At 54.1% G+C, this 14,184-nt stretch overlaps 1 protein-coding gene across 3 annotated transcripts in view; it reads left to right on the top strand.

The window, feature by feature from the left end:
- TMPRSS13 (transmembrane serine protease 13) overlaps positions 1 to 6,144 on the top strand; it is an 85,817-nt gene extending 79,673 nt beyond the window's left edge. For all 3 annotated transcript variants that reach the window (XM_030538393.1, XM_030538394.1, XM_030538392.1), the window contains 5 exons: positions 752 to 924; positions 2,915 to 3,013; positions 3,697 to 3,839; positions 4,104 to 4,256; positions 5,525 to 6,144. In XM_030538393.1, coding sequence (XP_030394253.1) covers positions 752 to 924; positions 2,915 to 3,013; positions 3,697 to 3,839; positions 4,104 to 4,256; positions 5,525 to 5,539 — 583 coding nt within the window. In that variant the 3' untranslated portion in view covers positions 5,540 to 6,144. The remainder of the gene's footprint in view (positions 1 to 751; positions 925 to 2,914; positions 3,014 to 3,696; positions 3,840 to 4,103; positions 4,257 to 5,524) is intronic.
- Positions 6,145 to 14,184: the final 8,040 nt, after the last annotated feature.

Here is a 14,184-nt window from a genome sequence, read left to right as displayed (position 1 = left end):
TGTCAGCCACTAGAGGGCAGGATCACAGCTGTGTTCCAGCCCAGGCCGCCTCCTGGAGCAGCTGCAGCAGCCCATCCTTGCACAGGCAGCCGGTTTATATGTAATTATTGTAAGGTGGGAGCATCCGCGGCTGGGGGGCGCAGACACAAAGCCCATAGCAAACACGCCCATCGGGGCCAATGGCTGGAATAAGAAATCAGCATCCATGCAGAATGTACAGCCGAGATCTGTGCCGTAGATAAGAGAACGGGGAATTAGAGCGCTGACCTGCGTACCCGGACCAGGCTCAGACATAAGTCCCACTTGGATTAGGCTGAGCGACCCAACCCTCGATCGGCATGGTGGAGAAGCTGGTAGGGAGCAGGGTCTGATCTCAACAAAACAGGGAGAGGGCTTTTTGTGCCAAGTGTTTAACTCCAGTCCTTGAAACAAAGTGCTGGAGGGAGCCTGGAGTCTGGCCTGAAAACCCAGCCATGTGAGAAGAAGGGGGGGCTACCAGAAGCTCGCTGAGGGCTGCCAGAAGTTGCTGTTGATATCTCTGTAGACAGCAGTGTTCAGTTCTAATCTGCTGGCCCCTGAGCTGGGCGTGCAGTAAGGGCACTGTGCAGAATCCCGGCATGGCGATGGCACTAGACAATGGCAGATTCCAGACCTGGTGTGAGAGCTGCCCCTGCGCTTGCCTGGCCTGGATTGGGCCATTTGCTGTTCAGGGCGATCACTGCATCACACTCCCCTTTCTGCGTCTGCTTAGGAACAGCGTGAAGATCCTCAATGAGTGGAAAGTGTACGCTGGGGCCTCCGACCTGCTCCATCCAGCCAAGGGCATCCCCACCGCCCAGATCATCATCAACTCCAACTACAGCGACGACCACGACGACTACGACATCGCTCTGGTGAAACTCGCCACGCCCTTAACGATATCAGGTGAGGCTAATTCCCAACTTTCTCAGGCTGGGAGCTGCAGGGCTGGTGCATCTGCTCGACTCGGCCAGCCAGGTGCTACTGTTCCTGGGAGCGAGGAAGGACTGACAGGAAGCTGGCAGACATTTCAGGGGAGAAGACACCCCTTTTCCCACTAAGTGGGAGAAAAGGGCAAGTGCAGTCAGAATCCAGTACCAGGCGAGGCCTCTCCCAGTGATTCCAGATCTGAACTGTGATTGTTTTAACCGCCGTGCCAGCGCTGCCATCTGGCATGGTCCCACCTGCCTCCCCCGTCATAACCAGAAGTGGGAGGTTCTGTGTGCAGAACTCAGGTGTCTAAGTTGTTGTTGGTGCATGGGGCAGAACAGACCCCAGCACCCTCTCTCAGAGCAGCTCCAGTTCCACAGGCCAGGCAGGGGCTAAGGCATCTTTGGGCAGTGAAGTCTGACTCCAAGCCACATGAAGAGCAGGGGTAAGAAGGTGCCGGATTTACAAGGCACTTTTCTGACTGTAATCAGTATAAGGCCCAGCCATGTGCACAATGCTGGCTACCTGCAGCGGGCTACAGAGTCAATGGGGCTTTATGCATACAAAGGGACCCTCTGCACATTTGGTGGCAGGACTGGGGCTGATAGCTGTCACTGGGCAATCAGGAGGCCGATGGGGTAATGCTGAGCTGTTAAATGGGTGTTTATTATCATCCCCCTGGCACCAGGGCATGTGGAGTGAACCGCCCTGCACAGCTGAGCCATACAGAGAACATCTGTTGATTTATACCTGTAAAAATGGGTCCTGGGGGCTTCGTAGGCATGTTAATGGAGCTCAGTTTTGGGTCTGGCTAATAGGATGTTGGACAGATGACCTGGGAATGAGACCCCAATAGCCCCAAATGAATGCACCCCCTGGAAGTACCATACAAATGCTATTACAGCCAAGACTTTTCCCCTCCCTCCATGTAATCTGAAAACGGCTCTGTCCAATGCTCAGGGACCGGCCTGACAGCCATCGCCACGTGGTGTGTGCTAGGATGGGGCTCCTGGAGCACACAGGGCATGGGCCTCATGCCTCCCAGCCCCCGGGGAGGTGCGCCAAGGCCGATGTTTGCTGAGCCTTCTCGCTTGGCTTGGCCACAGTGAGGATGTCACAGGGTGGCTGGCCCTGGCTCCCTTGTGCTGGAACAGTTGCTCCCCTTTGTCCAGGCAAGGGGGTAGGGCAGACCTGGGCTGTGAAGAACCAGAGAGAATCTGAGGGAAAGAGCTGGTGAATCAGAGCTGCCTGAGCGAGGGGCAGGAAAAGGGGTAGGAGAGGGCTGCCAGGGCCAGGAGGTCTATCGTGGGGGAAGGCAGGGAAGCAGCAAGAGGGGGTTGCTGGCTGACTTTCCCACACCAGAGAGGGCTGAAGGTGCAGGAGAAGCGGAGAAATGTACTCGCTGGCATCTGCGTGCTGGAGAGCTGAACCCAGGGGACCAGTGAGAGGGCACGGTGGGTGCTCCCTGGTGCGGATGATCTCCCAGCAGAGAGGCTGGGAAGACTGGGTGCACTCCAACTGGAAGGGCTGGGGCAGCTGTCCTGGCTCCGGGACACAGGAGGGCTCACAGAGTCTGGTGTGGCGGAAGTTGCCGGAACATGGCATGTGTTACGTCAGTGGCTGAGAAGCTATGTGATTTGAAGGACTACTTGCCCTCGGGTGATACAGTGTAAACAATCCCGTTGCTTTTGTAAAAAATCAGCCCAAGGCAGAAGAGCCTGGCAGAGTCTCCTTGGGGAAACTGAGAGGAGAAACTGAGGCAGATGCACCAGTTCTGCCATGGCCTGCCACAGCAGGGCTCTCCAGGGGGGTCACCCATTGACAGATGGTTAGTGGGACAAGAGCCGACTTAGTTCCATCAGAGAAAAACACTCCCTGTGGAGGCTGCTGGAACACCAATGACTGCAGCGGTTCCCTGGTGCGTGTCAGACTTACTCTCCTTGTTTGGTGTTTTCCTGTCTTCCAGGGCAGGTCCGCCCCGCTTGTCTCCCGATGTCTGGCCAGACGTTCCGGGCCGGGAGGACGTGCTTCATCACTGGCTTTGGCAAAACCAGTGAGGACGAAGGTGAGAGTGGGGACTGAATCCCTTTGGGGAGGGGCCACAGGCCTTGCCGTGGCCTCAGTCCAGCCTGGTGGCACCGCGGGGGAGCACCGAAAAGGCAGCTACGCATCGTGCTGTGGAGCACGGGGGGAGCCAGAATTTTCAACCTGGGCCAATGACTCTGAGTGCCTCAGTTCTGGGGGGCCCAACCGGAGACCTGCTGGGCCTGATTCTCGGAAGTGCTGAGATGCTGTTGCTGGAAGTCCGGGGGGGCTCAGCACCTCTGTAATAGCAGGGCCCAGCGGGTCCACGATCTGAGGACCCTCACAATGAACATGCCTAAAACTGGTGGCCAGTTTTGCTAATGTGACTTTAATCTGTGAAGCTACCATGAAGACGTCTGTGAGAGGAAGCCCAGTGGTCTGAATTGTGGAAACGGGGCATGTGATTTCAGAGACTACTGTTCTGTGGGCATGGCTAAGAGCCAGTGACCTCCCTGCTGTGGGATTCTGTAGTACAAAGAGCTCATTCGCCATTCAGTGCAATCATACGTTACAGCGACCCCTGCGGCACCTTCGCTTATGGCTGTGATGTGCCAGGGGCCTGCAGCGTGCGATCTAGCGGTGACAGCAGGTGGCCAGCGACTTGCTCTCGGTGTGTGAGCCAAGGGTACTGCGTCACCTGTCTCCTTTCTGTCACTGTTCCAGAGAACACCTCCCCAAAGCTGCGGGAGGCAGAAGTGAGCCTGATCGACTACAAGATCTGCAACAGCAGTAGCGTGTACGAAGGCGACCTGACCCCCCGCATGATGTGTGCAGGATACTTGCAAGGAGGGAGGGACTCGTGCCAGGTGAGGCTTTTACCAGTGTTAGTCTGGAAGGGCTGCAGCCCTGGGCAGGGGTGGGGGTGGGCACCACATTGATCCAAAGACACCCTCGTCTTAGCACAGACATGTGAACGAGCTGCTCCTGGAGACGTGCTGTGTCCTGGGCACTGCACCTGGCGGCACCTCTGGAGTGTGCACTGGCTGTGCAGTGACCTGAGACCTCTGTGCAAACCAAGTGCACGGTGAGGTCTCTCTTCGAGTTCTCTTGACTCTGCCTTCCCGCTCTAGGGTGACAGCGGCGGCCCCCTGGTCTGCGAGGATGACAGCCGGTGGTACGTGGCTGGAGTGACGAGCTGGGGAACTGGCTGTGGCCAGAAGAACAAGCCTGGGGTTTACACTCAAGTTACAGAGCTCCTCAGCTGGATTCACAGCAAAATGGAGGTGAGCTGGCCTCAGGACTGAGCTCCAGGGGGGAAAAGCACCTGCCTCTGCTCCATGTGTGCAGGCAAATGCTGTGGTCACCCTTGGCGAGAGCTGAGAATTCCAGATGGCTCCCAAACAAATGTGACAGACCTTGGTGGCTTGAATCTTGTGCTGCAATGGCCATCAGCCCCAGGTCCCTTGGCAAAGCACACGCCTCACCTCCAGGTAGTGCCCTGGCTTGGGAGCCCCTGTTGAAATAGAGGCAGCAAGAGGGGAAATGAGGAAAAGTGTGAACACTAATCCTCATCAGGAGTTATGGGGTGAAAGCTTCATCCCCTGCAATGCTAAGTGGGCCACAGTCTGCTCTTGATCTCACCCGTATAACTCCAGAGTGATGGTGTCGAGCTCAGGGGAGTTACCTGAAGGCAGGATTTATCCCATTGTCTGTCGTTGCAGACAGGTGGTTAGACAGGAAAACAGGGTTTGGGCTGCAATAACGCCGCAGAGCTGTGGGTTCCAGGCTGGCTCAGGCAGCCATGATGAGCACCAGCCTTTCCCGGGGCCCTGTCTGCTCGCTGTGGGTGCTACAGATCCCCTGGCGCGTCCCCGAAGACTGGGGCTTGACTCGGTGCCTTTGACCAAAACAACCCTTCCTTGTGGCACTAATCTGCCTCTGTGCCACTGCCTATGTCGGGGATTACGGCACCACTCTGCCTCTGTGCCGCTGCCTATGCCGGGGATTACGGCACCACTCTGCCTCTGTGCCGCTGCCTATGCCGGGGATTACGGCACCACTCTGCCTCTGTGCCGCTGCCTATGCTGGGGATTACGGCACCACTCTGCCTCTGTGCCGCTGCCTATGCCGGGGATTACGGCACCACTCTGCCTCTGTGCCGCTGCCTATGCCGGGGATTACGGCACCACTCTGCCTCTGTGCCGCTGCCTATGCCGGGGATTACGGCATCACTCTGCCTCTGTGCCGCTGCCTATGCCGGGGATTACGGCATCACTCTGCCTCTGTGCCGCTGCCTATACAGGGGATTACGGCACCACTCTGCCTCTGTGCCGCTGCCTATACAGGGGATTACGGCACCACTCTGCCTCTGTGCCGTTGCCTATGCAGTTGTGGTGTATCACAACTCCACTGAAACCAGTGGGAGCTAGGCTGTGTGGCACATGGAAAGCAACACGACCCTGGAGCAGGTCGCTCCCCAGACCCACACGTGCTGCTTGAAGCTTTGGTGTTTCCTGTCTAACCTGTGCTCTCCTCCCATTTCTCTTCCCAGAGCGAGAGTGACTAAGGACGAGGCAGGCGCCTAGTGGGGCTGTGGCTTCTCCTGCTAACAGCTGCAGGTGCAGTGCGATCCTCTGCACTGTTCTGCTGTCACGGGGCAAAATGCCAGTGATCGCCCTTCGAGCACAGACTGGCCAGAGGACTATGACTTGGTGCTGCCATGAAAACACGATGCCTCCAGAACATTAAAGTCAATTCATGTTGCCAACAACCAAGATGGGAAATAAAAGCAGAACATCAGGTGAAATGTCCTGGTGGTGAGAACTGTGAGCTGGTGAAATATTTTCCCAAGGGAAGTGGCTGAAGCCCCATTACTTGACATTTAAAACTGGACTTGACGAAGCACTTGAAAATATCCTATAAGGCACAGTCCTGCACTGACGGGTCCCTTCTGTCTTTAAATTATACAGTTCTTGTTGTCTTGTAAATGGAAACATCAGGCCTGTTTCCTCCAATCCTTCGCGTCAGAAGCTGGGGGGACGGGCAGGCCAGTGCCGCAGGACATGGTACTGGAAGGGAAAAGGCTGAAACTCACACAGTTCAGCCCCTTTGCATTCTGCTCCTTGCATTACGGTGGCCCCCGCTTAGGACTAGGTGCTGTACCAAGCCCTGATCAGAGGCAAAGGCTGCCCTGAGGAGTTCCCTGTCTAAATGGACACAGGCTGGGAAAAAGGAAGGACAGTGCTCCCCATAGAGGGCCAGTGACTTGTCCAAGGTCCCTGGGGGTCAGTGGCAGAACCAGGTCAGCCCAATGCCTTAGCCACAGGGCTGCCCTTCACCATTCCTGCAGGCAGTAACGTGTAGTTCTCCTGTCAACGTCCACATGCAGCTCCCTCTGCAGCTAACCGCCCATGTCATTAGAGCCTCTCGCATTGTCAGTGGAGGGGATTTGAACGATGTGTTAATGAGTTTTTTGTATCGTGTAGAAATATCTGATGGTTTTTTTTTTATGGTTTCAAAATGACCTGCCCAGCAATCCAGCTGGTGTCTGTCCCAGCACCGCTGCCCTGCTCCCCGCTGCTGATGTGGAGGTGCACTGCTGCAGTGCCAGATACAACACAGTGTGTGTCCTGGTGGACAGGATTATACATACCAGCTGGAATTCGGGGGAGGAAATCTGTGACTCCTGGGGAAGTTTAGGAGCAGAGGAAAGGTAGAAAATTCCAGATCTAATGGGAGCTGCCTTAAAAACGCACCAGGCAGCTGCCTGGCCAGAAGCAGCCGTGTGAGTGAGTGAGTGCGACATGGCAGAAGCCAGTGTTAACAATGCGAAGTGTTCCAAAAGCACGAGTCAGGCCCCAGAAACCATGAGATTTTTACAAATAATCAGTGTTGGATTCTGTTCCTTGGCTATCTGACTGTTACACCTGCCAGGAGTCAGACTCCAAGTTTCCCTCCGTGCCCTCCTAAGGACTGCCAGACCAAGGGCCCGTCTAGCCCATTGTCCTGCCATCAGCCAGGGCCAGAGCCAGTTCATACTCCTGTTTGCAGCGAATGGGACCCTAAACTCTCAGAAAGCGCAAATTGAACAGAACCCCCCCCCCCGATACGTTTTACTATCCCGCAGGCTAGGGTCCTGACTCATGATTTCTGAACGCTCAGCCGGACAGCATGGCCATGATGTGTTCCTGCTGCAAGTGCACAGATTGGAGCCAGTTGTGCTAGGCTCTGTACAGAAACAGGACAAGGCCTTTGTCTGGAAACACAAGTTACACCAATTTAAGTCCATATCTAAACTGCGAATGAAAATGGTGCGTCGGTGTGAAGACAAGACCTCAGAGACTGTCCCTGCCCTGCCGAGTTCACAGTCTGGCCAGACGAGGGGGAGGAGACAAAGCATTTACCTGGCTAGTGTCTGACACCTTACACTTCACAGCATCCGCACTGGCTGGGGTGGTGCCTCTGACCGGAAACGTGTCACCTCCTGGTGCGACGGAGGGATTGACTCACCCTGACCTACTCCTAGATCAAGCCAGCCAGCAAGAAGAGGTGACCAGCAGCACTGAGCCACAACAGCAAAATACCTTCCGAGGCTGGAGTGTGACATGCCCCTGGAATAACAACACCCGGCTCTTAGGTAGCACCTCAGAGCCCGGTCAGCACCATGAGCTAGGGCAGGGGCGTGACCTGCCTAGAAAGGAGCTGAGCTGAGAGCTCAGGTCTGCTGACTCCCTGTCCACTGGACCCACTGTGCTCTGGAGGAGGGATGCAGGCCAGGCTCGACATCACCGGCAGGACACGCTGGGCTGAAAACTGGAGGAATTGCAGTCTGTATTATCCTGGCCTCTTGCTCTGAACCACAAACATGCACTAAAAACAAAACATCCTGAGAGTGGAAAACATAATGGAAAATGTTGCAGGGTTTGTATACCACCCAGCCCTCTGGGATCTCAGGCTGAGTGCACAAACGGGCCGCACCGGTGTGGCTGTGTGTGGAGAGAGCAGAGAGCGGGTTGCTGGGTGTGGCACCCAGCTCCCCTTTGCTGGCACACCCCTGTGTGCTGCCCCCAGCAGGGGAGTGTATTGTGGGCAGTGAGTGACCCAACCCCCCCGCCTGCTTGGCTTCATGGACAGTGAGAGAGGAGGAGCCTGGTGCCCCTCTCAGTCCTGCCAGTGTCCATGCCATGGGCCTACAGTGTTCACTCTTTAGCCCAGAGGCAGGCTGGCCAGTTCAGGCACAGGGCCGGTGCCCCAGCTTGCTCTGGGATGCTCCTGCAGCTTTTACAGGGGCTGTTGGGTGCTCTGGAATGGAGGCGTTTGTGCTCCACTAGCTCTAGCAAAGGCCTGGTAATAGAAGAATTCTTACGGGGTTTTCCTGTACCGCTCTGACCCAATGCACTGTGCCCTCCCAAGCAGCTGGCCTCCCTGGGCCTGCTGGTCCTCTCACACTGCTATGGAACTGGTGTCATCGCTTTGACTTCAGTGGGGTTACTCCCAGTTTACAGTGGGGTGAGTGAGCGGAGAATCAGGTCCCCTGCATCTCACTGTGCCCAGCAAGAATATCTCCTGGTGAATAATGAACCAGCCCTGGGCCTATGTCTCTGATCAGATTTTCAGGGGAAATAATCTGAATGGCAAAGAGGAGGGAAGGGGTGCGGGTCTCTTTCTCTGTGTGCATCTGTGTCGGGTCGTGGGGGAGGGGTTCCCCAATTCTGAGTGCAAATAGGATTTAATCCAAGCTGTACATTTCAGGAACCAGCATTAACCCCCCCTTCCTTGAGAAGCATTAGCCGCCTGTGTGATTAGGCCCCATTAGGAAAGTGGCAGCAAATGTGCATTTAGCCTTGAATTTTCCTCTGCAGCCAGAAAGGTTGCTAGTAATTGGCTTTCTGAAGCCCATCTTCTTACTGCTGGGAACATTAGAGGGTGACCTGGAGCACTCGGGAACTCACAGCTTTCTTTGTAATGGACTGAAACACTCTCCTCCAAGTTGCCAGTGTCTCCTTGTCTTTGAGCTGCAGATGCCTGGAGGATCGCAGCCCTCTCAGCAGAATAAGAGATTTGCTGTAATTCACTGGGGCAAGATGACTCTTCCTCCAACAGTTAGGACCCTCCCTGCCCACTAAAGCAATTAAAAAAGGGGTGTAGCATGTCAGGGCTGTGTGGGAAATCCCCCGGCCACAGGGCATGCCTGTGCAGCTCTGCTGCTGCTTGGGTCTTCACAAGAGCTGCGGGAAGCCTGCTACTGATGTGAGCTGGGGAGAGTTTGTGATGCACTGCCGACCTGTGGAGCCTGCACCGTGCAGGGCTCTGGCCGGGTCAGGAGTCTGCCTGGTGGCTGCTTTTGCAATGGTGCTTTGCACTGCACAGCGTGGTGCCAGCAGGCCAAGGCGCAGTCACTGCGCGCGTCAGCCACACAAGCGGGTTGGCTTGCTCTGGAGATAAGTGGAGGTCCTTGAATCCACCATCCAGCAGGGGCTCAGTTGGGAGCCTCATAAGCTGGGGCACTGTAGGAACCAAACCAGATCCCACAAGTGAAAGATAAATGCTTGAGCCATTAGCCACCTATTCCAGTGTACAAAGGGCAAGGGTTGAGCCCACTCTGGAAGCAGCTCAGTGCCGGGGGAGCCCCGTCCCAGGTCCGAAATGCAGTTTCCCATTGGCTAAGGCGTGGGATTGCTTTCTACTTGTTCTTGACTTTGGCTGGGAAGTTTCTATCAAAATGTTTCTTCAGTGCTCAGTTTCTGCAAAATCAAAAGTTTCCACGCTGCTTCATGGGAGTCTCAAGACAGCAGTGCATCATGGGAGATGATCTTTCTCTTTTTGGAGATACACCTATCTCCTAGAACTGGAAAGGACCTTGAAAGGTCATTGAGTCCAGCCCCCTGCCTTCTCTAGCAGGACTAAGTACTGATTTTTGCCCCAGATCCCTAAGTGGCCCCCTCAAGGATTGAACTCACAGCCCTGGGGTTAGCAAGTCAATGCTCAAACAACTGAGTTATTCCGGTAGAGGTAATAGGTGCCATGGTAGAGGTAATAGACGCCATGAGGGATTGCGGTAGTGCAGCGGGTTACCATCTAGTGCTGAACTGAGCCAAAACAAAACATTGACATTTCCAGATTGAAACGTGTGGAGCTATCCGTTCAGTGCAGAATGATGGTTCCGCTTTATGCCCTGCTTGGGGAAGAAAACAACTGGTGAAATATTGGAATGTCCTAGGGGCCAGAAATTCCTATTTTCAACCAGTTCTACTCCTGTGCTAAAAGACAAAAACAGCTTATCACGGGAGGACAAACACTTTTCACAACGCAGTCTGTTCATATCTGCTCTCCCAGTCCTCATCCGAAAAGGAAACCTGCCCCACACTTTCACAAGGTGAGCCTCGGAACTGAAAGTCAGAACTCAGCCAGACACGAAAAAACATGGACTTCACAGAGACACGGGTTTTATGGCTCATTGCAATACTTTGTAATGCTTCAGTCTGTTAACTCTTAATTTCCCACTTTGGCTTAAGGGGTCTCCTGCAGCATGTGTGACTCCCTTATGCTGAACAATCTGCCCAGCTTGTGTTAAACTCAGACACGCTGGTCACCTTCCCCAGATCTGAAGAAGAGCTCTGTGGAGCTCAAAAGCTTGTACAGTGCACCAGCAAAGGTTGGTCCAGTAAAAGATATCACCTCACCTACCTTGTCTCTCTCATATCTTGGGACCAACATGGCTACAGCAACCCTGCAAACTATAATGCTAATGGTGGTTACTTTGATGGCCAAACTTCAGAAGTTTCACTTTGCAGAAGCGCTTTGCTTATTTAAACCTCATGTAAGCTCTCTCAAGCTCTGGGCTCTGTAAAATGTAGCTGGTAATCAAAGAGACTTCCTAGTGCCATTTAGGCTTATCCAGACCCATTCCTGTCTGCTGGAGGGACCTCTGAAGCCCTTGAACTGGAAGAACACTGTAGGAATAGTTACTTGAAAGTGTGCAAAAGTTTTGGTTGGGTTTGAATTTTGGGAGACAGTTCAGATCAAGTCTGCCCCCATGTGCAGCGCAAGCATCTAAGTCCCCCAGGTACTGACAACAGCCCCATATTTGCCCTCGGGAGCATAGCAGCTGCAGTGACCAGGCACTGAAATAAGCAGGTGTTACCTTCCTTTTTGAAAACATTGAGCCTGCTGGACTTTGAATCCCTGCCAGTGGGTTAAAGAAACCTGCAGTGTGTCATGGAAGCCCCTTCTGAAAGGAGTGCTAGTGGCAGCATGATGCCAGAGGGGCAGTTTCTGTGCTATTTCATGTTTCTGCAGCAGAGTGACTCTGGAGCAATAACCTGTTGCATAATACAGGCTCCCTGCCACTCGAGGCAGGAAGGTGCTCTGCCTTTGTGTCACTAGCACAGGGCCTCAGTGCTGATGTCACAGCAGAAATCTTAAAGGGACTCAGTCAGGCCCCAAATGTGACTTCCATCACATTGTTATAATGCAACAGAGCAACGGATTTTGGCTTTAATTAAAGAACAAATCACAGTGGCACATACATGAACGGTTGGGGGCACACAAGTACATGGGGTGGACTGACACCCAGGCCAAGTTCTCTGATGCACATATACTTGCACGGAGGCACGCACACACACACACACACGGGGGCATGGGTATGTGCATACACACAAAGGCTTACATCCACCCACAGGAGCACATGCACTTGTGCGCAGACACACACACACACACAGGTGCACCTACATATTAATTAGTATTGTATGGCAGTGCTGCCCAGAGGTCCCAGTCTGGAGCAGGGCCCAGTTGTGCTGGGCACTGCACAGACACAGCCTAAAAGACAGGCCGTCCCTTGAGAGCCCGCACTGGCCATTCAGACCAGGCCAAGAATTGAAGTCCGATGAACATGACCAGGGAGCAAGTGTGAAACATTTTTTTTCAGGGGGGCAAGGGGGTTGGGGGAGATTCATATATAAAACAAAGCCCCTAATATCAGGATGGTCCCGATACTATCGGGATGGCGGCTCACCCTAAATCAGACAGAAGCTCTGAGAACTGGGGAAGGAGGCTGAAGGCAGCAGGGAGAGGAACATCTGGACTCCACTTGCTGGCTCGCAGGTGGACAGGGCTGCAGACATCAGATTCATCTGGCGAGGGGCTGGGCGGCATGTCTATGGGCAGACGTGGCGTTAAGCCGTGGAGCAGAGAAGCAGGGACGGGGTCACACTGTAAATAGGGTGACCAGACGTCCGGATTTTATAGGGACAGTCCAGATATTTGGGCCTTTTGCTTACATAGGTGCCTATTACGCCCCACCCTCTGTCCCGATTTTTCACACTTGCTGTCTGGGTACCCTACACTGTAAATAACGTGCAGGCAAAGCTGGAAGTGACATTCGATGCAGGGGGAAATTGGGAGCCAGTGGAGAAGCTCATAAAGAGTGTCCCAGTCACAAGCTAAAATAATCTTGGCAGCAATATTTTCAGTTGGCCTCGAGGGGGTCAGGAGGGCCCGAGAAGAGCGGGTTGCAGAAGCCAGGCTGAGGGCTTGTGCGGGAACATTGGAGGTGGGGACAGCAAGACACATACAGGGATGGGGGGCAGAGGGCACACGCTCAGATAATGTTTGCTACAGGAGCTAGAATGAAACTTGCCAGACCCTGGGGAGCAGGGGTAGGGAATCAGAGCTGCCTGCAGCCTGTCTGTTCATCCAAGCAGTCATGTGCAGGTACACCTGAGAACAGCAGCCATTCAGCTAGCTCACGCGCCATGGCTGTCAGACGTCTCATGCACCTCACCAGAAGGGGGTGGCTGACTGGGCTGACATGCCAGGCCTGCTTTTTCCCTGCCTGGCATCTCATGTCCTCACTTACGCCTGGGCCAAGTGGGTGCAGTGCAGTGCAGCCAGACCAGAACAGCACTTTGCACTGGCTTGCCACAGCTGTGCATGGGGGATTCGGCTCAGCACCTCACCCTACTGAGCACGCAGGGCCAGCGAGCGCAGCACGGGCAGCGCCCAGCTCCGGGGAGCAGGGCCTCGGAATTCTGGCACTTGCTGCCTGGTCACAAGGTGGGTTAGCAACCCCAGAGACAGAGCAAGGGATGGGAGTGGGCCGGGGTTGGCAGGGAGAGGGTTAACTCTCTCTCCTGAGTAGCGGAAGGCCACAGCTGTAAGCCAGGAGGGGGCAGGGATGGTCCAGTTGTGATGAGTTAGGGATTTACCCCAGATCACTATAAGGGGCTTGTGCTGGGACCCCCCCGGCCCCTTACAGCAGTGGTTCTCTATCAGGGTATGCTGAGGAGCTCTGGGGGCACATCAATTCATCTAACTATTTGCCTAGTTTTATTACAGGCTAAAGGAAAAGCCCTAGTGGAGTCAGTACAAACTGAAATGTCAGCTAATGACTTGTTTGTACTGCTCTAGAGACCATGCACTGAAATGTAAGTACAATGTTTATATTATGATTGATTTATTTTATAATTATAAGACAAAAATGAGAAAGGCAGCCACTGTTCAGTACTAGTGGGCTGTGACCCTTCTGTCTTCTCATGCCTGATTTTGTGAGCAAGTAGTTTTTCAAGTGTGGTGAAAGCTGGGGCGTAGGCAAGACAAATCGGACTCGGGAAAGGGGTGCAGTAGCCTGGAATGGCTGAGTGCCCCTGTGCTACAGGGAGTGTGTTAGCAGGAGATGCTGCCGCTGGTGCACTCAAAAGGGGGCTGTGCAAAGGCCCTTTCCTGCATGAGTCAGGGTTCATGTATGTGCTGTGGCAGGAGGCTCCTGGAATCTTGGTTTTAAACCCAGGCCAGGCAACGGGGGAAGGGTCTGGGAGCTCTCTGATGGCTTTACAGCCCCCAGGATGTGGGGGGTGACAGGCTCAGCAATACTGTACCAGAGCCCTGGGCTGAAAAGTAAAGCAGAAATATCAGATTGAAGCTAGAAGGGGGGATTTAAGGACCCTGAAAGTCATTTTCTGGATTAGAATTTGGGCAGGCCACTGACTTTAGCAAACCAATTCTTGTTAAAAGCATCAGGTCAGACTGAAAATGCTCATCACAGAGCTGGGGCAATGAACATGAAAAGCCTGTCTTAAAATCACAGTGTAGGCATGTCTTTGAGTTAAAGCTGCTTTTAGCAGCCCCTGACTCTTTGAATTTTTTGGGGTGGCTGGAAAGAGGGGCTGAGGCTGCAAGGCTGGTTGGCAGGTTCACATAACATCCCTTGTGTGT

The sequence above is a fragment of the Gopherus evgoodei genome, chromosome 19 (genome assembly GCF_007399415.2).
Source record: "Gopherus evgoodei ecotype Sinaloan lineage chromosome 19, rGopEvg1_v1.p, whole genome shotgun sequence".
In the NCBI taxonomy this organism is placed as follows: Eukaryota; Metazoa; Chordata; order Testudines; family Testudinidae; genus Gopherus; species Gopherus evgoodei.
The sequence above is the reverse complement of the archived record's forward strand: the minus strand, read 5'-3'. Positions and strand labels throughout refer to the sequence as shown.